Source organism: Salminus brasiliensis, chromosome 17 (genome assembly GCF_030463535.1).
Source record: "Salminus brasiliensis chromosome 17, fSalBra1.hap2, whole genome shotgun sequence".
NCBI lineage: Eukaryota > Metazoa > Chordata > Actinopteri > Characiformes > Bryconidae > Salminus > Salminus brasiliensis.
This window is the reverse complement of record NC_132894.1, coordinates 15,277,617-15,302,545: the sequence shown is the minus strand read 5'-3', so window position 1 is coordinate 15,302,545 and position 24,929 is coordinate 15,277,617. Positions and strand designations below refer to the sequence as shown.

At 41.0% G+C, this 24,929-nt stretch overlaps 1 protein-coding gene across 1 annotated transcript in view; it reads left to right on the top strand.

Annotated features, from left to right (window-relative positions):
- Nucleotides 1–24,929, top strand: part of diaph3 (diaphanous-related formin 3) — a 371,639-nt gene that overhangs the window by 102,071 nt on the left and 244,639 nt on the right. The window contains exons 6-13 of the mRNA XM_072660640.1: nt 2,447–2,521; nt 2,666–2,735; nt 7,317–7,453; nt 9,161–9,266; nt 15,973–16,083; nt 17,271–17,389; nt 18,245–18,361; nt 24,614–24,732. Coding sequence (XP_072516741.1) covers nt 2,447–2,521; nt 2,666–2,735; nt 7,317–7,453; nt 9,161–9,266; nt 15,973–16,083; nt 17,271–17,389; nt 18,245–18,361; nt 24,614–24,732 — 854 coding nt within the window. The remainder of the gene's footprint in view (nt 1–2,446; nt 2,522–2,665; nt 2,736–7,316; nt 7,454–9,160; nt 9,267–15,972; nt 16,084–17,270; nt 17,390–18,244; nt 18,362–24,613; nt 24,733–24,929) is intronic.

Below are 24,929 nucleotides of genomic sequence, written 5' to 3'. Positions count from 1 at the left end.
TTTGCTGTTCGCAAGAAATATTTGGTAAACAGCGGGTCAGTGCTACTGTGTGTGCAGCTAATATTATGAGCGGATTCTTAACTATGCATCTTGTAATAGGACAGCAGCAACTTTATTACAGCAAAGTTAAAGGGTCCTTACAGCCTCCGGATTTCTGTAAAGGGATCACGTTCCCCAGCTTAGGCATGAGGCACAGAAAAATAGGACAGTGAAATGGACAGTGTAACCACTCTCACCCACACAATATGAAGAAAAACAAGCCCAGCATCCGTATTATTGTACTGCGCGCTATCACTCTTCTGCACCGGCACAGTGACTCATGCGTTCTGAGAATGTGCTTAGAAAACCTGAAAATATCAATCCAGCTTCTTCTCAACTCTGATGGGCCTCCTCTTCAGTGATGCACAGTCACAGAGGACGAACCCTCTCTCTGTCTTTCTGTTTTCATCTAAATAGTGTTATCCTGTTATTTCCTACTCTCTCTCACTCACTCTCACTCTCTCACACTCTCTCTGTCTGTCTGTCTGTCTTTCTCTTTCTTTTTCCTCACTTGTCCCCCGCTCTCCGTTTTTAGTCTCCAGCTTGTGGTCAATTTCGGCTGTAATTTAGCCTCTGAAGCGCACCCACGCCTCTTGACACTGGCTTTTGGAAAATTGGCTATTGATGCTTGCAGCACTTCTTCACTCGCGCCGAGGCAATTTCGCACGGCTGTGCGGACCGGCTCTCTCCCCAACGTGCTATGAGTGACATGATGAACAGCTCAGGGCTCTGATGCTTTCGGCGCTTCGACGGAAAAGGGCCACAAGATGATCGCCGAGAGAAGTGCAAGATGGGCTTTTTGGTTCCCTTCCTGGATTCCTCGCGATTGTAAAGCGGCGGTTTAAGCGGCACTGCTGTTTTAGTGCACTTGGATGCGTTCAAGTATAGAGATACACGCTAGTGAGTAATAGCAGAGTTCGGGGTGCATAGTTGTTTACCTGCCTCCCTGATTGCAGGGCCAGAGATCGTTTTGAGGTCTTGCTGTGTGGGCTTTTTAAGGAAAGATTGTCTTCTGCGCTTTGCAGACTGCTGTAATCTGCTGCACCAAGCAAGGTCTAACACACTGAATAATGCCGCTGTGCAAACTAGGGTTAATCTGTTCATAGTCTTTGAGTACTCTTTATTAATCAATGCCTCACCCGGCACACTTCTTCTCTTGTTATTGGAGAGTTAAATTTGCACCGTGGTGTTTCCCACAGACAATAGAGGCCAAATCAATTGAGATGTGGAGCGAGAGATTCTGTTTGAATGGAATTAAAATAAACATCTCTGCTCCATTAGCAATACCGTTCACTCATTGCTCCAGGGGGAGAGCTTAATCTCCTGTAGAAGAAGGAATCTGCTGACATTTAATAGGGTCTAACAAACAGTGCTCTGATAAGGCCTATTGACTTTCATCAGTTTCTGACTTTTGCTTGTGTATAATGTAGAGAGGTTGACTTGGGTAAGATGGGATATTGGCTTGTGAAGCATCCTCTTGTTTTCTGCATTTTCAGGGCAAAAGCACATACCTAAAATAACATTGGTAGACATCCAGTGTTTCAATACAGAGGCTGATACATAAAAAAAAACCAAACATATATTGGTCTTTATTGTTTTAAATATTTAAGTCTTCTATAGTGGATGACGTTGATGTTGAAAATGCGGCGGCATCAATATTTTAGGCCACTGCACCGTTTTAACATTATTTAAAATGCTTCACTTTAAGTAACAAAAACAATTCCGTATTAACATGAAGTAACTGCTCCATGAAGTCAGTCGTCTCTGCCTCCAGTCCGGTCGGATTCATTCTCCACTGCAGGTTTAAAAAACAATTGCAGCTGCAGCAGAGCCCGACTTGCTTGTGAAATAGGTTTTTAAATGTTTCCAAAGACCCAAGGCATTGAAAGTATGAGGGAAGGCATACAACAGCAGCACTAGCACGATGCACAAGCACCTGAAAAGATAACACACAGGTGCTATTGTAGAAAATGGACCAGCAGCGTAACTGTTGTCAGTTCAGGTTTAAGGCTGATTTATACCTAGTGCCGAGGCACCATGGCGCATGCGCAGTAGCACCAGACTGCATTGCTCATTGTTAATAAGCCCAGGCTTTCTTGGCTTGCCACAGACACTAGGAACGAATTGTTCGGACATGATGCTCATTCACGCTTCCATGAATTGTTTAGATTGACTGACTAATTGCCAAAATAATCAATAGATTAATCGATGGAAAAATTGTTAGTGGCAGCCCTAAAAGGTTGAAATTACATTCTAATATACTTTTCATATTCTACTGTTAGATAGTTCGTTAGTCAGTTTCATGTGGTGCAGTGTGGGATTGCTGTGTATGATAAAAGTATTTTTTAATACATATTTTTAATACTAAAATGGTTGAATTTATGTTTTGTATGTTGTGTGTTCACAGCTGGGTGCAGAGTTTTGGCCATGAGGGACTGGGTCTTCTGCTGGATATACTGGAGAGGCTCTTACTCAAAAGACAGTAAGACTACATCACCCATACATTCCTAGCAGAAATTGTTCCAATCTCTTGTCAGTCGTATGGATTTTTAAACTTTTTTTGTTCTTGCATCTTACTTATTTTGTCTTTCTTTACCTGCTGAGCACACCTCTCTCTTGCTTCCAGCCAGGAAAAGGTTGATAAGAAGAGTCAGCACAAAGTCATCCAGTGCCTGAAGGCTTTCATGAACAACAAGGTAATACAGTCAGTGAACAGCGGGTTCGCTCTATAACAGCCTCCCTCTCTAGGACAATCTACTACTCATATATTGTCTAGGCTGTTTTTAAAGTCATCTGAAGTCATTTAAAGTCCATCAGGCACCACTTTCCAAGCTTGTGCTGAACAGCACATGAGCACATATTTCGGAAGCCGTTGCGCCAACACAGTTCTTTCTTTATATTCAAGGTTTAAATTAAGGTACTATCAGACATAATTAATCCTTACAAAAGAATGCCAGTCAGTCATCACTCCACAGATAAGTAAAAAACTCATGCCTGCCTGCCAAAAAACACCTAAACAACTCCCAGACCATGACATGTAGTCCTCTAGCGTGTTGAAACAACGATTAAACAATTTAGCCACAAAACTTAACTGCGTTTGGAGGAAACCAGGCACTGAGCATCACTACATTAATACCATTCTTACAGTCAAACATGGTGGCAGTATTATTCTGTGGGGCTGTTTTTCTGTGAATGGGACTGGGGGACTAGTCAGGATACAGGAAGAGATAGTTGCGGAACAAAATAGCACCAAGAAATGGAAGTCACAGGAATGGCTTAGGCACAGCCCTTGTCCGGATATGAACCCAATAGAGCATCTCTGGAGAGATCTGAAAATGACTGTGCCTTGGCTGCGCACCCATCCAAGCTGGTTAAGCTTGAACAATTTTGCCAAGAAAAAAAGGAATGAATGCCCAAACGAAAGGTGTGCCCAGTTTATTGGATTATTTGGTCTAGCCGCTCCATCACCATGCTGTTCTTTTCATAATGTGCTAATATTTTTCTCCAAATCTACCTTGCCGGTAATCAAAGGGTTCTAAATCATCTGGCTTCTCTAGCTGTTCTGTGGCATACTTCAAACCTTGAGTTTTGTGATCAAGTCACAGTTAAGTTTTTATTCTCTAACTTTCCAACCTACTTGACTTTGCCAAATGTTCTTGCAGATTTGTGACCACCATATGGGAATTAAAAACTTCCTTGGTCCTCCCACAGTTTGCCTGTAGCCCCTTTTCTTACCAACCATCCACACGGTTAAAAACTGCACTAAAAACACTTGTTTTCTTTTAGCCCTTATCTGCTTTATAGGCATCATATATATATACTGCCTGTCATATATTTAGAATGTCCAAACTTCTGCACAGTTTTTATTTATGTATTTTGTTTTGAAAAACAGAGTAACTGAGTAAAACTGAGTAACCGGTTATTAATATTTATTGAAAATAGTTAGTGTTTAATTAACTTTAGAGGATATGTTTCCTACTTTTCAATAGGAAAAACAAATATGAAGTTTGAAAATTTTGCCACAGGCTAACTTGTATACACTGTCATTCACAAGGTCTCTTATGGCAATTGTGTGTGCATTAATATTTATTATTTGTTATTCATATTTATTTTAAAAAAAAAATCAGATATTATAAGACTAATTTGCACAGTGTAGATATTCTGTAATTTCTACAGTTGTATATTCCCAAATTTCTTGTTCTAAATAGTCGAAGCCTTAACATCTCTTTATCATCACTCTAAAGCACTGGCCACAAACGATGCTGAGTCCATCCTCACTGGCCATGTTGGCTTGCTCCTTCAGCTGTCTGGCACTGCACGTCTTTGCCTCAGCCCTCATCAAGGCTGCATTAGCGCTCCTCTGGTCTAACAGTCCCCCTGCTCCCTGCCCGACGCCCGTAGCCGCAGCTGCTTTCATATGGCCAGAGCCGATAAGAGGCGAGCTCCATAGGAAGGAGCCCTCGCGTGGCCGTCTCTCTGAACTCGGAAGGGGGTTCCTGGACACGGGTGCTGCAGAGGTCTGGGGGGAAGGTGGAAGAGAGGGCTTTTAATGATTTGGCCACCCCTGTTAGAGCAGCCTGATAGAAGTGGGTCTCCAGTGGCTCTTCTGATGTGCTGAAGATGGCCCGCGGTCTGAGAAGTGTCTCTCTCTGGCTTTCTTTCTTGCTCACTCCCTTTCTGGCTCTGGCTCTCGCTCACATGCTCATACACAAAGCATAGATAAACATCATTATTGCTGTCGTGTGTGTGCCACCACAGTGTGGTCAAAACACTTGAAGAGGATTGATTGGATGGCTGTCATTGCACCATGGGTAGCATGTTTACTCTTGTCAGAGTGGAGCGATGTGCAGGTAGAAATGACCATGCTGAGATCATTTCGTATCCCAGGAATGTTGTCGTCCAGTTATGCCAGCTCTCTAGTAATTCAGATTGTGACTGTGGTGCCAGTAAACTTATTCATTTATTTATTACTTTTAAGAGTTGGAGTTTTCCCACTTCATTTTTTAACAGTAACAATGTCTTCTATGTCTCATTTAAGGTAATTGACATATCCATCATTGTCTTAAAAACAATACCTTGTAATTGATTACATCAGCATGCTCCATTAAGTTATGCATCCTCTGTATCAAAGACAAAAAAATTACTGAAAAACAACATTGCAGCCCTTTTGTCCTGATTAAAGTCTGCCGAAGTTTTTTTCCTCTAGCACCTCTTTCCTTTTTATTCTACAGAGAGATGTTCTGGAACCCTCTGGTTCTGGTGTTTGCAAGTTTCAAAATCTAGGGTATTTTCTCTCTCTCGCTCTCTCTTTTTTTCTTTCTCTTTCTATGTATCTTTATTTCTATGTATCTTTATCTCCTACCCTGTCTGCCGCCTCCCCCAGCCTGTAAGGTCTTGTGTAATCAGGTGGGTAGAGTGTTATTTACCCACAGGCCTGACGCCTCTCCAGACCTCTCTTGCCGCCCCACGGCATCCTGGGACACATTCCACCCACAGTGCCTGCCAGCCAGGTGTTCACGCCCAGCTGGCACCCGCTTCAGCAGAATTAAGACGGAAAACAGCATAAATGTGCTTACAGACATTTCCGCACATAAACACTCTGGAACATCTCTATCCCCACAGTGCCTCCGAGGCTGGAAGGATGTTTTCATACCTAACTCTGAATAAAAAAAAACAAAGAAATGAGGAAGGAACATCTGTTCAGAACGAAAACATATAGTTCTACAAGCCATTAATTGCCTGAATAATGAGGCCTATAATAAGGTTTACATTTGACTGTGGATCCTCTGAGTGCATACTCTTTATCTATATATAGGTTACAGTGTTGGTGTATGAACGCTTCGTTAACTTGACAGTTAAATTTTGAATTGCATTAGCCATATTTTTCTGCTTCGCGGTTTCGCACATCTGGTACGTCCTATTATGTCGTTGGAACTCATGTCATTATCATCACAAGATTGAGGGTTGAAATGGGAATTCGAAGGTGTTAGGAAGTAGTTGAAGAGTTAGCAGACATCAATTTATCATCAGTATCTTCTCTGAAGCGTTAAAAGTGAAGACCAGTGGATATGAGAAAGCGTCATTAACGAGTAATTCCCGCTCTGGTGTCTGCGCAGGTGCTGCCATTAGCCTAACCCTCCTGTGGTCAAACAGCCATGTCTATTCTCTTTGCCTCCTCGCGTCTCTCTCTCTCTAAGGGCTACCAACCGTTCTTGTCGTTCCAGACCCCCAAGGCTCTTCTGTCCTGCGTCTGTGTGTTGAATTCATGCACCTCGATGCTTCTCTCTCTGTCTCTCTCTTTCTTTTTCTTTCATTTCGAACATTTACATGTCCCTGATCACATTCGCACTGTTGTCATTATTCCAAGGACAGAGCACCAAGCAGCGCTGCGTACGGGCCCAACTTGCGTCCTTGGGCTTCTCAGCCTCTGAAGTGTCGCCACTAATTTAAAACTTTAGGGAGATTTCTGCTCCATATTCATATTCCTATCTAAAAAAAACTGTTCTAACACAGTGTCGCCATGTCTCCCAGCAGATGCTGAAAGGGCACAGTCACGTTTCTGATATTTAAATGGCGAAAATGATTGCTTGCAGTCTATGGCTTGACGCGCCGCCGCCACTAACAGCAAAGCCAAAGTAGAGGAGGGGAAAAGGCTTAAAAAAAACCCCCAGAAACTTTAGATACGCTGCTCAGGTGGCTTGCTGAAAAATGGTAATGCAAGTACTTCAACGTCTCCCACCCACACTTGCATGACTGGGGGCCAAATCTAAGACAAAAGGAGCACCTAAGCACTTTGACTTGTTTACTTTGCTGCTGAATTAATGTACTGTTACTGTTGTACAAAGGCTTCCAATGTTTTTATAATCGTTCGCATCAAAAATTTTATGGAAAATTAAACAAGAATAAACATGACGATAGCAGTTGCATTCAAAAGTTTTCAACCTCCTCTTTGTTTTAAACAAAACCCCCCCTAAAAATAATACTCCTAGCATTCCATGAGAACATCGACACTTATAATTGATGAATGTGCTCAGCTTCATTCCATATCAGCAGTTGAACAGAAAAGGTTGCTCTGTAAAGAACAGTGTTAAGAGTTTTTCTACGTGCAGAGTGTAGAAACCACTAGACCAGGTGTCTACAATACTACTGTGGAGTGGTAGCTGAAGGAGGCACGCAGCTGCTTACTTATTTAGTAGCACTGTTGTAGTTCTTACTGATGAGTAGGGGTGCTGCAGAGGTGAGTGCTGGCTAATGTAGATATTGCTTTATGTTGTCAGTATGGATTGGAGCGGATCCTCGGTGAAGAGAAGAGCTTGGCACTGCTGGCCAGAGCGATGGATCCTTGTCAGCCTGCCATGATGACAGACGTCGTCAAACTGCTCTCTGCCATCTGCATTGTGGGAGAGGAGAACACGTACGTAACTTTAGCTCTAACTCTAAAAGTGATCCGTCACTGATTCTGAATGAATTGCTTTTCTGTGAATATGTGAGTATCATTTTTAAAATTAAAGGTTATAAAAAAGTGTATTTGCAGCCATAATAACAATAATAATAATAATAATAATAATATCACAATGCTCATTTTGCAAGCTTGTGTTATCACTGCCCCTGTTACTAGCTAGCATATATATCTTATGCTAAAGTAGCTGATGCTGGTTTAATGAATATCTTTGCTAAAGTGGTCTAATATGTAGATACTTTTGGTAGGTTTTGATACGGTTGACCTTAACCAAAACAAAACTGGGGCATTATGGGAAATGCAGTGCCTGTAGTAAATTGCATGGCGTGTTCTATAGTTCTGCCAGGATAAAATCGTCTTTTTACCATCGAGATTTTAGTGGGGCACAAAAACATCTAATGCGTCCCCTGAAGGATACACGAATGGTGTGATTATTTTTTCCCCCCTCCAAATAATAAATGAACTGATTAAATACACTTCCTTTGTAACATCCTTTGGACATTTTTAAATGACGGATTTGGTTGATTGTCTAAGTAAAAATAAGTGATTAAATTCTCTACAGGAAACAAACTTGGCTGCAAACATTTTCTGCATATTTTGCCACTACTTTTACATGAAGTGAATAAATAGTAATTATACTTTAAGATATGCAGATGTGTTTTCTGTGTGTGTGTGTGGGGGGGGTGGCAGGGGCATATATTTTACTTAGAAAATCAAAGACATGCCATTTGAGCAGTGGTGCCCAAATTTCTGACCGTATACACTTGCTATTTCATAATTTCATAATCCTTTGCTATTTAATACAATGCCCTGATTAAATTGCAGCATTAGTGTTGTTATTCGGTAGGTTTCATCAGTTCCTGATGGGTCTGTGTCGAGCAGTGTTTTTCTTGCTTTTCCCTGATCAAACACTCCTGATTCAACACATATGCTAATTGCCCGGTTTGGTGAGTATGTGTAAATGAGGAAATCACCAAACTGTGCTGGTTACTGTCCCTGCAGGACTGAAATTGAAGTTCCCTGCAGTACAGCTCTCTTACCCTAGCCATCATACAATTTGCTGTGTCATCACAATGTTTATGTTCTGGATGAAGTGCTTCCAAATTAGCCATCCCTGTAATCCTCTTATAAGCACGCTGTTCACTGACATTCTCTTCAGGGTAGCTCTAAAATATTGATTATAGTAACTTCATTTCTCGTTTGGGATCGTGACGTGTTCTTTGTAGTCTTTTGTCCAGAAATCGAATCTTGCCCTACAGCAAACAATTGCCACGAATGAACAAAAGATTCATTACCAGTGCCTTTGGAAAACACTGTCTCTGTGAATATCACCTCTGTAGCCAAACAGAGTAAACACAGCCATGATGAAAGGAAATGCAATTCGTGGAAAGGGGGAGGAAAAAAAGTTATTAGATGTCCTCCACTCATACTGGAAAAAAAAAGGGGGGGAAGTAGTAAGAAGTGCAAACCCAGCATAACCCTTCACTGAAACTGTGAAAACGAATCAAAGCTGTGAGCACAGTGTCAGGAAGGGCAGCGGAAAGAAGAGGCACCGCTGACTTGGAGAATAAGCTGAACGATAGGAAGCAGCAAAAGACGAATGTGCTGCGTTTAGCTTTGGCCTTTTCTGCTCTGATGCGTTTGATATTTCTCTGCGATTAGGCTGGAGAAGGTCCTTGAAGCCATCACCAGCGCAGGGGAGAGGATGGAGACGAGTCGCTTCAACCCCATAGTGCAGGGCCTCGCTGACCGCTCCGTCCAGCTTCAGGTAATAACTTACCCCCACTCCAGATCCACCAAGGCCTGGCCTTCTGCTGAGAGCCATGAAACCGCTCTTGCAGCAACTCCAATGTAAAATGAAAACAAACCTGCGAATCCCACGCAACACATGTACGTGAGTCTTTGTCACATATGCTTACGATTCATGTGACGACGAGTACAACTGTGAAACACCAGGTGTGTACGTTTTTGTAATCTTTACATTGCTAAACAGCAAAATATGTTGAACTAGTCCACTACACAAGTTTCTGCAGTTATCCTCTTGTTTATTTCAGTCTGTACCGATTTTACACAACAACTCCAAGGTGACGTTAATTAATATTTCCGAGTGAGTGGACAGGCATTGGTGTTTGGAGTGCTTGTTTACAGTGTGAAACTCCCCGTGGAATAATGCAGTCACAACATATACAGCATTGTGAGGTGCTAGTAGCAACACAGATGAAATGAAACACCATAGTTGCAGTTGCATGGCCTGGAGCAGCTCTGAAAGTTTCAGTTGCTTTTGAGCAGCAAGACAGAGCTAGCGATGGTTCAATAGCACATGAGCCAGACAGGTGTCTGTCTAAGCAGTATCTCTGGAGCCTGTCAGGGCTTTTGCAATTACTTGATTGATTTTTCATTTATTTTGTTTTTTTAAGTATTCAGTTCAGATAGTTTTTCAGTGGGTGTTGACTATGGTAGTTTGCATGGCAATAATGTTCTTTTTCTTACAGCATTCCTGGTTAAAAAGTTCACTTAAAGGGTGTATTTCCTATGCCACAATTTAGTGGAAGTGTAGTCTAAAAAGACCAATGGTGAAATCATCTTTTGTTGTTTTCATGAAATTAAGCACCCTTTTTTAAGGCTTTCTAGTTTGGCTGGACCCGACTTACAAATTTTTCATTCAAATCAGATTTAACCGCTTATATTATATTATTATTAATATAATATTATATTAAGTTTAAATATTAAAAATGCTGCTTCAAAAGGACCAACCTACTTCTTTATCTCTCTTTAAACATAAAAAAAACTCAAATAAAAGTAAATCAACCAAATAAATGAGATTTTAATCATTTTAGATGAATAGAGAATGGTAGACCTCAGAGGCTATAATAATAATTTCTCGTGTTCTACAGGCCTCTACAGGCACAACAAATAGCTAATTGGTCTAAATCGAAAGATCAGCCTGGCCTTCATAAATCACAAGGCAGATATGTGGTCCTACTTTCCTGTGTTATGACGAGCCCAGCAGAGAGATACAGAATATATATATATATATAGCTTTAGCTGGCCCAAACTGTGAACCACCAGCGCAAGTTGTCATGTAGATTTAGTTAAAATGTATCGTTGTGCATCGTTTTAAGCTTTTGCCTGTTTTACTTGTTGTGCTTGCTCTTTAAGTATTGCCTCAGGAATAGAAGTCTGATTTTAGTGCTATGTTGTGTGTCAGGACCCTGTGTATAAAAGTTGTCAGTGTGTAGGTCAAGCTAAGAGCCATATTGAAGTGTTTGCAAGTTTTGCTCTTATGTATTATTTGTAGGAATGCATAGTGCGTGTCATGCACTGTAGAGGTGTATCTGAAATGGCCTGTCTCGAACGTCTGACTGCTTGTGACATAAGCAAGCTGGTGCCTTTTCCCTGCCACTCATATCTGTAGGCTTGTGTGTGAAGGCTGTCTGATGCTACTGTCATCTGTGTGTGTGTGTGTGTGTGTGTGTGTGTGTGTGTGTGTGTGTGTGTGTGTGTGTGTGTGTGTGTGTGTGTGTGTGTGTGTGAGAGAGAGAGAGGGAAAGAGACCGAGCGAGATCTAGAGAAAAGTGGTTATTTAGAAACTTTGGATAACTGCTCAGTGGGTTTCTCTACTAACGTTTGACCTCTAGCATGGTGGCACCTCTGAGCACAGCAGGGCTGTCAGGCCCCCCCAAGAGTGTATGAAGGGGTAGACGTTGCACACATGTTTTTCTCATCAGCATTTATTCCTGTCAGCGTGTGTGTGTGTGTGTGTGTGTTGCTCACCTGTTTTTTCTACTAGAAGCATTGCATACGTCAGCGCATCTTGGTGAATGTGTATTCTATTCATTAAGATGCCTTATAAGGATGTCTGAATCCTATCGAGTGACTCAGGATCAGGGGCCAATCCAGGCTTTCTTTATGGATTGGGAATTTATGGAGCCTTTCAAGGTTCCGATCCACTTCTGACCCTTAGGTTTGCTGTAGCAGAGTGCCATCTGGCCTCCTCTAGACACCATTAGTATACATGATTCTCAGCTGTTGCAGATGGACTTCTCACTTTTATAAAAACTTTCCTAGACGCTTTCCTAGAGTTAGTTTGTGACATTATTTTGGTGAGTCAAACAAAATGAAGACGTTACCATTTAGCAGGCAAAACAAAAGCTGAAGTTGGCTTCTAATTCTAACTCTATTCTAACAGGATATAACATTACTCCTGTTACAGCTGGTTAGAAACAAAACTGTTGTGGAAATGCTCTTTTCTACCAGCGAGAGAACTGCATTCCTCTGAACGGCTAATGCACACATGCTAAGTGATTTGACTGCAGAGTTGTAAAGTAACTGGGAACTGAATGGTCAAAACTGTAAAACTGTAAGATATTAAACACTATTAAGTTTAAAACATTTAAAAAGTTACTCCCAGAGAAAGCAAATCAGTTTAGAACATTTGATTATAAACACTCTTCACTGAGAATGGTGATTACTGGTGTTTACTGTTGTGTATTAGCACATCTTACCTAAGGTTACCACCTTGTGGGTTCGGATCCGATTAGCATCAGCGAATAGTCATCAAATACTGATCGCATCAGGGGGTAAAAACCTTGATCGAGACATCCCTAATACCTAAAATGCCTATAAAAACTGGCAAACAACCATCACCAATCAACAACTTCTGCAATTACTGCTCTAGTCTATTTAGTTAATGCAGTGTTCTGCTTCTGCCTGGGTCAGGCCTTAACAGAAAGTCAGAGCGGGCGCTCTCTCTAGACCTGCAGCCAGACTAAACACTGAACACCAATTAAAATGTAAACCGGCTTTCGCAAAGTTTTCATAAAGTTTCAGTGTCAAGAGTATTCACTGCTGTAGGGAGACGTCTCAAACTGACCTGAGAAGAAACAAACCAGAGATACAGAAAACTTACCCAACTCCCGGTTGCAAAAGCAAAGCAAAAGCAGTTATGCTCCAATATTCAAAATGCTGCTAGAACTTGCAAGTTAGAACGAAGTTAAAAATAGCAGAGTGCCCAGTTAGTCTGGCAGGGTGTTCTTTTAGCATTTTGTCATTTTACTGCATTTCTGTTGGTCCATTTAGCATGAAACAATGTAAAGAATGACCAGATTAAAATTATGGCAAAAAGTGAAAATGGCAAAAATGCAGATACAAGGTTTTTGCGTCACAGAGACAATACACCAGATGGGAGCCAGCCCTCCTCAGGTCTTTACATGGGTCACGCTGTATGTTTTCTTTTATAGTTAAAGGCTCCCCTGTGTGGCCGATCCACGTAAGACATGTGAAGGGAGGAGACACACACAAGCAGTGACACTGAGCATATGGGGAGGGATTTTACAAACAGAGGTTGCAGGAGTGCAGGTTTGATCTGACAGTATTTTTTTTTTTCATTGTGTCTCTTAGTCTAGTCTGCATGTTGCTTTAAATATACTAGCAGAGTCTGAACCGAATTATAAAACAAGTACCATGATTCGAATGATCAGAGTTTAGAGTTGATAATGTATACAGTGATCTGACATTGCAGGAAAACTGTATGTAAATATACAGAGTGTATAAGTGTGCATGAGTGAGTAGGGCTGTTCAGGCTGTGGTCTCTCCGTGTCAGTCAGTGTGGAGTGGAGCAGTGCTGTGGCGTGTTGTATTAACTGAGTGGCTGCATTGTAAGAACTGATTAAAGCTTCAGTGTTTTAGTTTAATTGGTAGCAGAGGGAGGTGAAAAGAGAGGCACTCAGTTCTGCCTTTACTGTGGGCTCTGTCATTTATACCATGCTCTGCCTGCCAACACACACACAGACACAGACACACGCACAGTCACATTAAAAAAACACTGCATTTCCAAATGGGGATTGCAGTTATAATCGCCTCGCTGTAAATATATTCCTTCTGCTCTGTCTTATCTGCGCAATGGCCAAATAAGAAGTACTGTACTATAGCCTAAAGCACGTGTACAGTTTAATAGGCTTGGCTCAGTGTGATTATACCAGTATCCACATAGCATAAGTATAGAACTCTGAACTGTTTACAAAGTGCAGAGACTTCCGAGGTCAGTTTCCGCATCTTTACCAGCGATAAAAACCATTAATGCAGGAGTAGTGCTGCGTTTTAGTTGTTTTCTCCGTTTAACCTTGCCACGGGAAGCAGTGTTTAGAGAAAAGAGAAATCCCCTTCTACATGGACCACTTCACATCCGCCAAGGCCAATTGGACGCTCTCTCCGCAATGTTTTATTGATATTGTCGGCCAAGTTCCCGTTTGCAAATTCACATCTGTGATCCTTTTTAACTTCATGAATCATTTAGCCAACACTTTTCTATTCTTATCGGTGGGAATGTTTTAAAGGCCTTACTTCAATACCAGCTCCCATGCACCTCTCTCTCTCTCTCTCCCCCTCTCTTTCTCACTCTGTCGTTCTCTAACGCCATCTCTCTCTTTCTGTACGCCTTTCCCCTCATCCTTCCTAGCCATGGTCCTCTATGGCCATCTAGTTGACTATATAGACTTATGCGTCCAGGGTGCAAAATCGAACACTGTCCAACAACTCTGCATGATTACAACATGTTTTTTTTTTCCCTCTAAATAATTGCTAACCTCTGCTGAACACCAAGCAATAATCAGTCCTATCTGCTCCATCTCACACTACATGAGCATTAAAGTGTGAGAACATACACTGTTTAAAACGATTCACTGTCCACCCAATTTTTTGTCTTCGGAACGCTTCACTACCCTTCTAATCCACATACACACACATACACACACACACGCGCACACAAATACGCCTGTCCGTGTGACTGAAGAGGTTACAAAGATCACTGATCAATATTTGATGAGCTGTGCCCACTTGAGGGGATGAATCTGTGTTGTAGCTTGACAGAGGTGCAGAAATCTGTTCCGTCATCCGCGAGCTCACTGATGAAACAAATTCTCCTCTTCTGTTCAGCCACAAAATCTACCTCTGTGCAGGTCGGATGCTGCTGGAATACCAAAAACCAACACTAGCCCAGTGAAGTGGATGACTGTGAGAAAAATGCCACAGCCTGTCTCTTGTTTAAGACTTTTGATTTTAATTTTAATTTTTAGTCACTGTGGATTCTTATTCACACATAGACGCATCCTATCAAAAGCTAATAATATATGGAAAAGATTCCAATAATGATTAAAAAGGTAAAGCTAGGAAGCACGTACAGAGGTTTCATTACCATTTGGAGAACCAAAAGGTGTTTGATGGGATTGAGGTCAGGGCTTTATTGACCTTGCTTTGTGCACTGAGACGGAGTCATGCTGGAAAAGTAAAGAACCTTCCCCACGCGGTTTCCACAAAGTTGGAAGCATACGACTGTCCAAAATGTATTGCTGTGCTGAAGCATTAAGATTTCCCTTCCCTGGAATTAAGGGGCCTAGGCCAACCCTGAAAAGCAGCTCCATAGCATTGTCCCTCCTCCACCAAACTTTACAGTTGGCACAGTGTATTTGTCCAGCTTTTGTAATCCAGTTGAGTAATCCAGTTCAATAATGTAATCGTGACAGCCTTACTGAAAATGAAGATCCGTGTGGTAGTATTTAGCCTGTATTTTGCTTTTAACTTCTGTGTACAGAATGCAGCATGCACGTTCTTTGCTCATAATTAATTATTTTAATTCATGTACATCTGCTCTTTTCTCAGCGAATTCAACAGTAACAGCGTTAATATTCCTCATGCTGAATTTCCCCACAAATTAAGTTGAAATACAGAGTACTGTGCACTCCTGTAGCAGTAAAACCTATTGAAACTTTAAATCTAGTGAGCTTCAAAATGTATTTTCCAGTTTGTATAGGAGAAATCTGGGGTGTGATAGCTGGTTGCTTTGGGCAGTTGAGTAGCAAGGAGTTGCAATAAAACACAGGAGGGCCATGAAGAGCATGATGTGCACAAGCTCTAGTCTGGAACCTGGAGTATTGCTTGTCTGTATATTTTGGTATTTTCCATGCTCAATGGCCATAATAGAGGCATTAGCGTCCTGCTGTTAAATATGTAAAAAAAGAATGAGAAGCAGAGTTAAGCTGTTTGAATTTGTTATTATATTTGTTATTTCTATCTGAACTGTGCTTATGATCAAGTTAATCATTAGAAGTTGTAAATCTCTTCTAGATAATGACTTTTTCACAAGGATTTCCTCAATGTGAGAATGGGAGATTGTAGGAAATTACAGCAATGAATGATCGAGGATGTATTTGAAGAGAGGAAATGGCAGGTTAGTTTGAAACGACAGTGCAGGAAGACCCAACAACATCAGACATGATCCCTGTCCAGTAATTTTGAGCGTCTGACCCAAACAGCACTGCCCTTGGTGATTTAGTCTGCCCTGGGCTTGTTAGCAGTGCATTTTTGCCACATACACTGAGAGCAGGTTCATAATGAAGACCCTTAAACACTCCTAACACACACATACGCCCAAAAGATGTGTGTGCTTGCTGATGCTGAATGTTGTCTTTTCTTCTTAGGTGGCCTGTATGCAGCTCATCAACGCTCTTGTTACGTCTCCAGAGGAGTTAGACTTCAGACTGCACATCCGAAATGAGTTCATGCGCTGCGGCCTACGAGAGATATTGCCGGTAAGCAGCTTGTCAACCGGCTGTGTATTAATATTGAAATGAGTTGTCCACTTGAGTGAAATATTGTAAAATGGCTCCACAAATAATTTATGAGGCCTCAAGAAGAGGTTGTCCAGCTGAATCAATACCTACAGCAGGGAATGTAGCAGTCTATACCTCTCTATCTCTCTCTGTCAGTTTCTCTCTCTCTCTCTCGGTCTCTCAATTTCTCACTCCCTTCTCCCCTCAGTCTCCCTTTATCTGTCTCTCTCTTTCCTCCCCTTTCAGCCTCTCGCTCTAACTTTTCTCTCTATTCTCGCTCTCTCTCTGCACTCCCTTTCTCTCGCCTTTATCTTTTTTTATCCTGCTCTGTCTCTCACACGGTCTTGTGTTCTCTCACTTTTTCCAGTCTCTTTTCCTCACACACACACACTCTCTCTCTCTCTCTCTCTCTCGCTCTCTCTCTCTCTTGCTCTTTCCCTTTATGCCTCTGTTTATGCTCTTGTTCGCAGTCTCTCTACCCCCCCCTCTATGCAGTGTGTCTCTCTCTCTCTCTCTCTCTCTCTCTCTCTCTCTCTCCCTCTCTCTGTGTCTATGCAGTGTCTCGCTCTCGCTCTCTCTCTCTCTCTCTCTCTCTCTCCCCACAGTCTCTGTCTCTTTCCTGACGGTTATGTTCCTTCAGCATCAGAGAGTGAGCTGAACTGAACTGCCCATACAACACAGACACACCGGCTGTATTAAATGTAGGAGAGTGTGTAGTGTGTGTCTGTGAGAAAGATTAATGCCTTACTCTCCTGTCTTATTTATTATTCAAAGCAGAGAGCTGCCTCTCTCCTCTGCTGCAGGACAGGAGAATAGAGTGAAATCAGGAGAAAATGAAATTTGCCTCCCCTAGTGTCTCTCTATCTCTCCTCTGCTCTATCTCTCACTGTCTGCTGTCTTATACATTTACTCTATTTCTCATTTTCTCTAGATCTCTCTGCCCCTCTCTCTTTCTCTCTCCCTAACAGTTTCTCTGCATTTCTCACTTTCACTCTCTATCTTTGCATCACTCTGCTTTTCTCCCTTTATCTCCATCCCTCTCACTTTCTCGCTATACTACTGTTGTATCTCTCTCTCGCTCCCACATGTTGTTTCTTTTTACTTGTTATCTGTTGTTCTGTTCCCAGAATCTGTCTCTCTCTGTCTCGGTTTGTTTGCGTGTTTAGGGTCTGGGTGCTATCAAGAATGAAGCGCTGGACATTCAGCTGAAAGTGTTTGAGGAGCATAAAGAAGAGGACATGATTGAGTTCTCTCATCGTCTGGAGGACATTAAAGCTGAGCTTGAATATCCTTTCAACTCCTGAACACCGTTAGTCACGAACACTACTATGAACTACTGAAGTGTCCCATCCCATTTGTCTTGTCTCGATTTGACTCAGTGGAGACTTTTGAGTGTGTTGACCATGGTCATACACTGACCATTATAACATGCATAATGTGTTTCCAGCCCATACACTGCCTGCATTGATTTTATTTGCTCAATTTAATTCCTCCCATAAATCATCCTTTTTCTAGCCTTTTGTCAGGATGATGAATTAAGTCTGCTGTGTTATCACCTTTGATCAAAAGCAAGTCGCCCGTGTTTGTGTTAGAAAAGAGTCTTTTTCTCCCTTTCAGCTAATAAACTGATATTCGTCATCCACGTAATGTCATTGTATTTTGAAAGAGGATGGGCAATATGGGAAGACATGTTGCGTCACAACACTTCTTCATTTAGGCTTATTTTGAGGTTTAAGAATAGTTGGACGTATATAGAAGTGGACAGTAAATGAAGCCAAATGTCTCTGAAGGCCTTTAAAGTAGAGGTGCTCCAGAGCAGAAGAATTATTATTTTTTTTAGGTTCCATAAAGATCCATTTGTTTGTAAAAGATTCTTCACACTCGCAGTGCTTTTACAGAAGTGGATCTTCATGGAACCAATAATCGTTCTGCTGTGTCATCATTCAAGAACCCTTTGTTGTACCCTTTTTGAAATCAAGACGTGATATTTTGACCCTGTCTTGATTTTAGTTATTCGATTTCTTAGAGTACTGACGGCCCGCATGATTCACTTAGAAAAGTAATAGAAATCAGAAATTGCAATCAGTGATTTAGAAAGAAGTGTTTATGGTCAGTAGTGTGCTCCTTAACCCTCATGCACTGATGTAGGAGATGTGTTTAACATGTTGTTCGGTGTGGTGAAGGATACGACTGCAGAAGTCCATTTCCTCTCTATCCTGCAGCACCTGATGCTCATCAGGAATGACTACTTTGTACGGTAAGTTTTTGAAGTACTTGCTATAAACTAAGGGTGTAAGAAAATATCGATATAGGTTTCGTGATGCTGGATCGATACTCAGAGACAGTATTAATTTTTTATTTATTGTTTACATGCAAGGATTGGTGACCGACAGTGGTTCATATTGTTTTGTGTTTAATCCATGAACACTAGAAAGCAGTGTTGTACTCCATCTTCAGATCCCACTGTTCTGATTGCATAACAAGGGAAATATTTCTTTTACTCAGATTTTATACATGTGATGGTGCGTTTTTGCTAAACTATAGCAGATTTCCTAAAATGTGTGAATAAGAAAATAAAAGAAAAAAAAAAGCCCTCTTGTGAGCTAGTTTGAAAAACACTGTGTGGATTTGCGAAATTCCATTAACAGCACACCTCATTTAACATGAATAGACATTCATCAAACCAGGTGTTGGATGATGACTCTAAATAATGCTATTCTTCTTTGAAATTGTTTTAATGAACACAGTGACAGAAAAAAACACAATTTTTTATATTGATGCTATTCGTATTTATTCTAATATTAGTGTTAACAACACTTTCTGCCCAGCTTTTCAATTCGGTATGTGTGTTGTCATCTCACCAGCTCATGTGTCATGTCACACCATAATTAACAGACAGGAACTTTGCGTTTAAGTGAGCTAAAGATAGTTAGGGCCATCTGCCAAGAAGCTTTATCAGGCAACTCTTTGACAAAACACTTCTTTTCCTAGGGGAGATGAAATGACATGCATATTAACTAACAGTTCACATTTATTTACTCTGAGTCGGTGCATCTTCTGCATGTTACTTGAATTCTTTATGAAATATGGCATGGTATTTACTTTCTGCATTACACGAATACCGGTTAAAAAAAATAGCTTAGTCTTTTCTGATCTAATAAACTAAGTTCACTGTTTATAAAAATACACTAAGAAGGACTTTGAAGGGAAAAACAAGGAAATTGCCTGCTGGCCAGACATCCAGTGGAAATCTATCTTTGTTGCATATGTCCACTTTAAATTGGTGAATTCGGCTGCTTTGAGGTGCACCCAGCTTGTATAGTCCCCATAGAAATCTCTGTGGTAGCCTAACCCAATGCCAAGCATCAGCCAGAGGAGTATAACCCCACTTAGTAATGGCTTATGGGGCAGTGAAACTGCATTGTTGAATTATTCATTGTCAGATACTTTAGGATTAAACACATACCCGAACACCCACTAATTCCTAATGTTTGCAATCAAATCCTCAATGCAGTGTTTCACGATCTAGAGCAGATACTATACCTGCTGACATGACAAACGTCTTTTAACATTCTTGATTCACATTCTTTAACATTCTTGAGAAACAGCTTTGGACATGGGAGTATCCTCCAAAGTCTAGACCTATAGTTGTAAGAATACTGACTGCCAGAGACGCTATAAATGGAATGGTCAGCCACTGGTTGAAATATGAATGGTAGTTCTCATATTCCTTAACATGCCGTCTGTTTATAGAAAAAGTCACGCCTTTCAAGAAAAATGAGCCAATTACACAAGTAAAGGAACCCCTTTGATGTGAGGATCTGCGCAATCCCAGTAGCCAGATCAAGCTGAAAAATATATATTTTTATTCTTTATTAAGCCAAACGCTACAAACTTCTTGTGAGGTTTTCGTCTGATTTTATCTGACCTTCGGTTTCGAGTACCTTGGTCTCTCCCCATTCGTACAGATAGGAGCCTGGTCTCGCATAACTGGAAATAACTGCCTGGCGGTGTTGCAAGGATGGCCACAGACTGAACAGACTTGCCTATAAGGACTTTTTCTCCAGTACAATGAAGGAACAGCACTGTTCATAACCTTCCCTCGATTCCTCCACTCATGCTGCTTAGCTTGCTTTTGTAGTTAGTGCCAGCCCTCTTCACACAAGCTGCTATATCTGTGAGCGAGAAGCTTGAACTTTACAGACGTTTCTGTGCAAACAGATCTGCTCTCATCCACTCTCCTGCATGCTTGTGTCTGCTCTCTTCGTCGTTTGATCAAGTTCTCTTGATTAAATCCTGGTTTAATTGTCTAATTGCTTGGTTTTCTCCTTGACCCCTGGTTTCAATGAGCCTTCTTGCCTTGTATTCTTTCGTTTATTAACCTTGTGCTCGTGGAACCTCCTCATGTCCTACAGCCTGTGCTGCTGGTCCCTCTCGCTGATCTCCCAATGACATTGTCCAACAAAGAGAATGAGCCTGCTTTCATCTTACTCTCATCTCACAAACCCTCATCTTTCTGCTCTGGTTCTCTCTCTCTCTCTCTCTCTCTCTCTCTCTCTCTCTCTCTCTCTCTCTCTCTCTCTCTCTCTCTCTCTCTCTCTCTCTCTCTCTCTCTCACAGACACACACACATTCTGTTTCTCTTTTTCATCTGTTAGTGCTTGCTCAAAGAGGGTTTTTCATGTCTGCTTGCTCACAGCTGGGTGTGTGTTAAACCTGGGCTTGATCAAAAGACAGGCTCCTAATCTGAGGAATATGGAATGTATCATCTGCAATTTTTCAAGACTGCTGCAGAGAGAGGGCCCCCCACCTCCCCCACCCCCCATCTCGCTCAGCAGCAGAGAACGTCTTTGTCATCATCGACACAAAGTGTGATTAATTTGTTCTTTCTGAAGTCATTACGCCTATATAGTGAGCATCACGGCCCACTCTCCGGCTCAACCATACCGCAAGGCCTGCTGCTCTGATTAGATGGGTGAAGGTTTCCCTAAAGGCACAGCTCTCTGTTCCACACATATATACAGACTCACATATATACACACACACACACACACACACACACACACACACACACACACACACACACACTGCTGCTGACTCAGTTGTTCACTGGGTCACATGAGATTCAAACATTCAAAAAATTTTTTTTTTGTGTGTGTGTGTGGGGGGGGGTAATATCTGTATAATATCTTTATATCTTATAATAACTTTTTTTTTTGGGGGGGGGGGTACAATTAAGTTACTAATGTTAACATCATTAAGTAGGTTGTTCCACACCAAGACCGCTTCATTTTAAACCCTGTGAATTCTAATAGTGTTTGTAAGGTGCTGATTCCTAAAGACCACTGAGGGTGAGTCATCATTTTGGACTCACCCTAAGTTAGTCCAGACTAAGTTCAGGGCCTTGTGTACTGTTAGAAACCGAAGAGTAGCTTGCATGTACCATAGTGATATTTGTATTTTGACAGTCTAATAGCAGTACAGAGGAAAATGTGCATGTGACAAAATACATCAACTGTGGTTCATTTATTTCCTTATATACACTGCTTCTTGTGCAGTTCTTAACATTTGTAAATATCGTCAAATCTTGCTTTAATTGGGGCTGTGATGCCAAATGTTCACCAAAGTGGTGTGTTTTTACAATATTTTGTTAATACTTTTCAAGATTTATTTACAAGGTGCAAAATCTTATTTTATGCAAAATGAACATTAAGAAGTTATTCTTATAACTAAGCATGTGTCCACTTGCAGTGGGCACAATTGCCAAGTAAGAAAGACATTCCTAAAGCATCAAGTGTCCACTAAAGCACACTGCCACAGCAGGCAAGTGATTATGGACCTTTCGTGTTTTGCCTTTGATGACTCAATGCATTATGGTAGCCATTTTCCTTGACATTTTGACACACGCTCATTTTGACTTTTGTGATAAAAGACCACATTCTTTTCCCCTACAAATTTGCTTTTGACTTTGGAAATGGGTAGAAAATGACAAGGCTGAGGTCAAGGACAAATTCTTTGCCTCTTTCTTCTTTAAAAAAAAAAAAAAAAAAAAAAATCTTTCTGCCTCATTGGTACAGCATTTAAGGTGGAGCACACAATTCTAATTAGAAGCCAACTCCAGTTTTATCCAAAAATGACTCTGCTCTACCAAGGACTGGTTTTACTTTTACAGGTCCCCAGATACATCTTTTGACCTGCAGGAGCTTCAAATTCAGACACTGGAGCATTGATTAAGGACTGGAGGCTTGAGGCAGTGGCATCTTGCAATGGTTGCTAAGCAATGATTGGAATGTGGAGAAAATGAGACAGACCTTGGAACCTGCACATAATGAATATGACTGGCTGTAACGTAACGACAGCATTCACAGAAAACAAATTTGATTATTTAGCAAAAAAACAAACAAACAAAAAAACAGGTTAAATATTTCCTCATTTGAACACACTGTCTTTTAAATGGCAAATGTGGCTTAGGCCCCTGGTTTTTGGATGCACCCACATCAGCATACCCTCTTGCTCCTAAGATCGAGCCTAACGGCCTTCTCTTGAAAGTGTAATTATTTAATTTGTAAAAATACAGTTAAAAGACCAACAGTACACAATTTCTAAAGCAGCTGTCCATTTTTCCCTACAGTTTACAGGCAACAATAACTCCTGCGTTTTGATATTCTCACTGTGTTTAGGAAGACAATTAAGCTTATTTAGTGACTAGAAAAGATGATGTTTACTTGAATTCAATTAGTCACTCTTGATTGCTCAAAAGTGTGCGTCTTTAACCATATATGTTTGGAATGATGAATATTCCAGTCACAGGAATATATTGTAGATTTCACGTTTTGCATTTAGTTTTCTGCCGTCAGAGGGTTCTGAAGGAGAATCCTTCGTCTCCCTCAAACACAGCACATCACCGTGCCTTATTTGCCCAACGTATAGATATAGTATTTATTTGTTTTGATCCAATCAAAAGTATAAGCAAACAGATGACCAAAAATATTAATACTTCAGTATATTAAAACATTATAGATAATGGTTCATATTTAGTTGTTGTAAAGCACACCAATTTGCTATACAGTCAAAACCACTATAAGAGTTAAGCACCTGTCTTCAAGTTGTATTGCACGTGGCAAATCATTGGGGTCCAAGCACTGTGCACAGTTATGGGGCCAGTAGAGCACAAATTATGAACAATGTTTAGAATGGCTTTATTTGCAATAGTTAATTAATAATAATATTTTTAACATGGCTTTGACTTTGCAGATTTTATATACTTTTAAGTTAAGTTATTTGCAGTTATAGTTGTTGGATTTGTTGGCACCGGAAGGCACCAGAACCTGCTCCCGGGGTTTGGTTTGTGAGCTTGTCGCTTTTTCAGTGGTCATATTTGTTTTGTTTTTTGTTTGTTTATGCACATTAGGAAATCTTGTTATTATGTTATTATAGTTTTATTGCATTACTTAAGACATTGCTTTCAACTGTGTAATGACTAAATCTGAAAAATACTTTTTCTTTGTTGTTTTTTTGTGTATAATTTTTATTTATTTATTTTTGCTCTTTCTCCACTCTCTTTTTATGTCAGCGATGGGTAGGTGGATGGGAGGTGTGGCTGCAGGCCCGATGGCCTTGCTGTTGAGATTAAGTGGGCCGTGCTCCTTATTGATTTTGTGTGAGTGCCATAAATTGTGGCGTGCTGCCCCTAAGCTATGGCACGTCTTGTTAAATTCTTATCTGGAATCAAGGTCTCTTCAACCTTTCCCATCGCCGGCCCTCTCAGTGTAATTGGATACATTAAAGTGAGCGCAGGGCGCACCTGGCCCGCACCAGCCTTATGAAAACAGGAATGAAAGGCAGGTTAATTCCAGAGTGGAGGTGACTGAGGAGGAGGTGACTGCCTCAGGACGCCCGCCGGCCTGCTTCAGAACCTGACGAGCGCTCCTCCTGTCAGAGAGAGCGAGCTAGATGATGCTTTTAAATCATTCATCTCTCTTAACCAGCCATCTCCTAAAAAACATCAAACTTTTTATCATCTTTCTATCGCTCTGTTTGCTTCTTTCTCTATTGTGAGCGCAACAGGCTTCTTCAACAGCTGTGATTGCTTTATAGGATACTTCATAAGTCCAGTGGTTTTCATATATATATATATATTTTTTTATTTTTTTCTCTCTCCCATCCTTCCGTCTGACTGTTAAAGGGCCCATGTCATGGGAAATCGAATTCTCCTCACTTCTGTGAAATTACAAAACGTACCACTCACACTCTGGTTCACAGAGTTCAGAGAAACCAGACTGCAAAAGAAAGCTCAATTTAAATGAATAGTTGTACTAGTTTAAAGTTTAGCCCGTTGTTTGAGTGTTTCAGCACAATAGAGGGCAGCCAGTCAGAACAGATGTCCTTTACATATTTTGCCCTCTTTTATTTGAGATTAACACTGGTTGGAAGTACACGCTATGGCCACCGAAAAACGATATTCTGAAGAACAGGCATGATAAACACAACCTTTCGATTTCTGTCTTTAGGCCTCAGTACTTCAAGATCATAGAGGAATGTGTGTCTCAGATTGTCTTGCATCGCAGTGGAACAGACCCAGATTTCTCCTACCGCAAGCGTCTGGACGTGGACTTCAGCCACCTTCTAGGTGCGTATGTCTCTGTGGGTGAGAGTGTGTGGGTGCTATGAAAGATGAATGATGCTGTTTATATATGCTGAACTTGATGCTGTATGTATATATAGATTTGAATTACAAGGTTCATTCAGTGCAATCTTGAGATATTACCCTTATTTCAGAAATGAAATATTTCAAATTGTACCTTCATGTTCAATACAGAATACCAT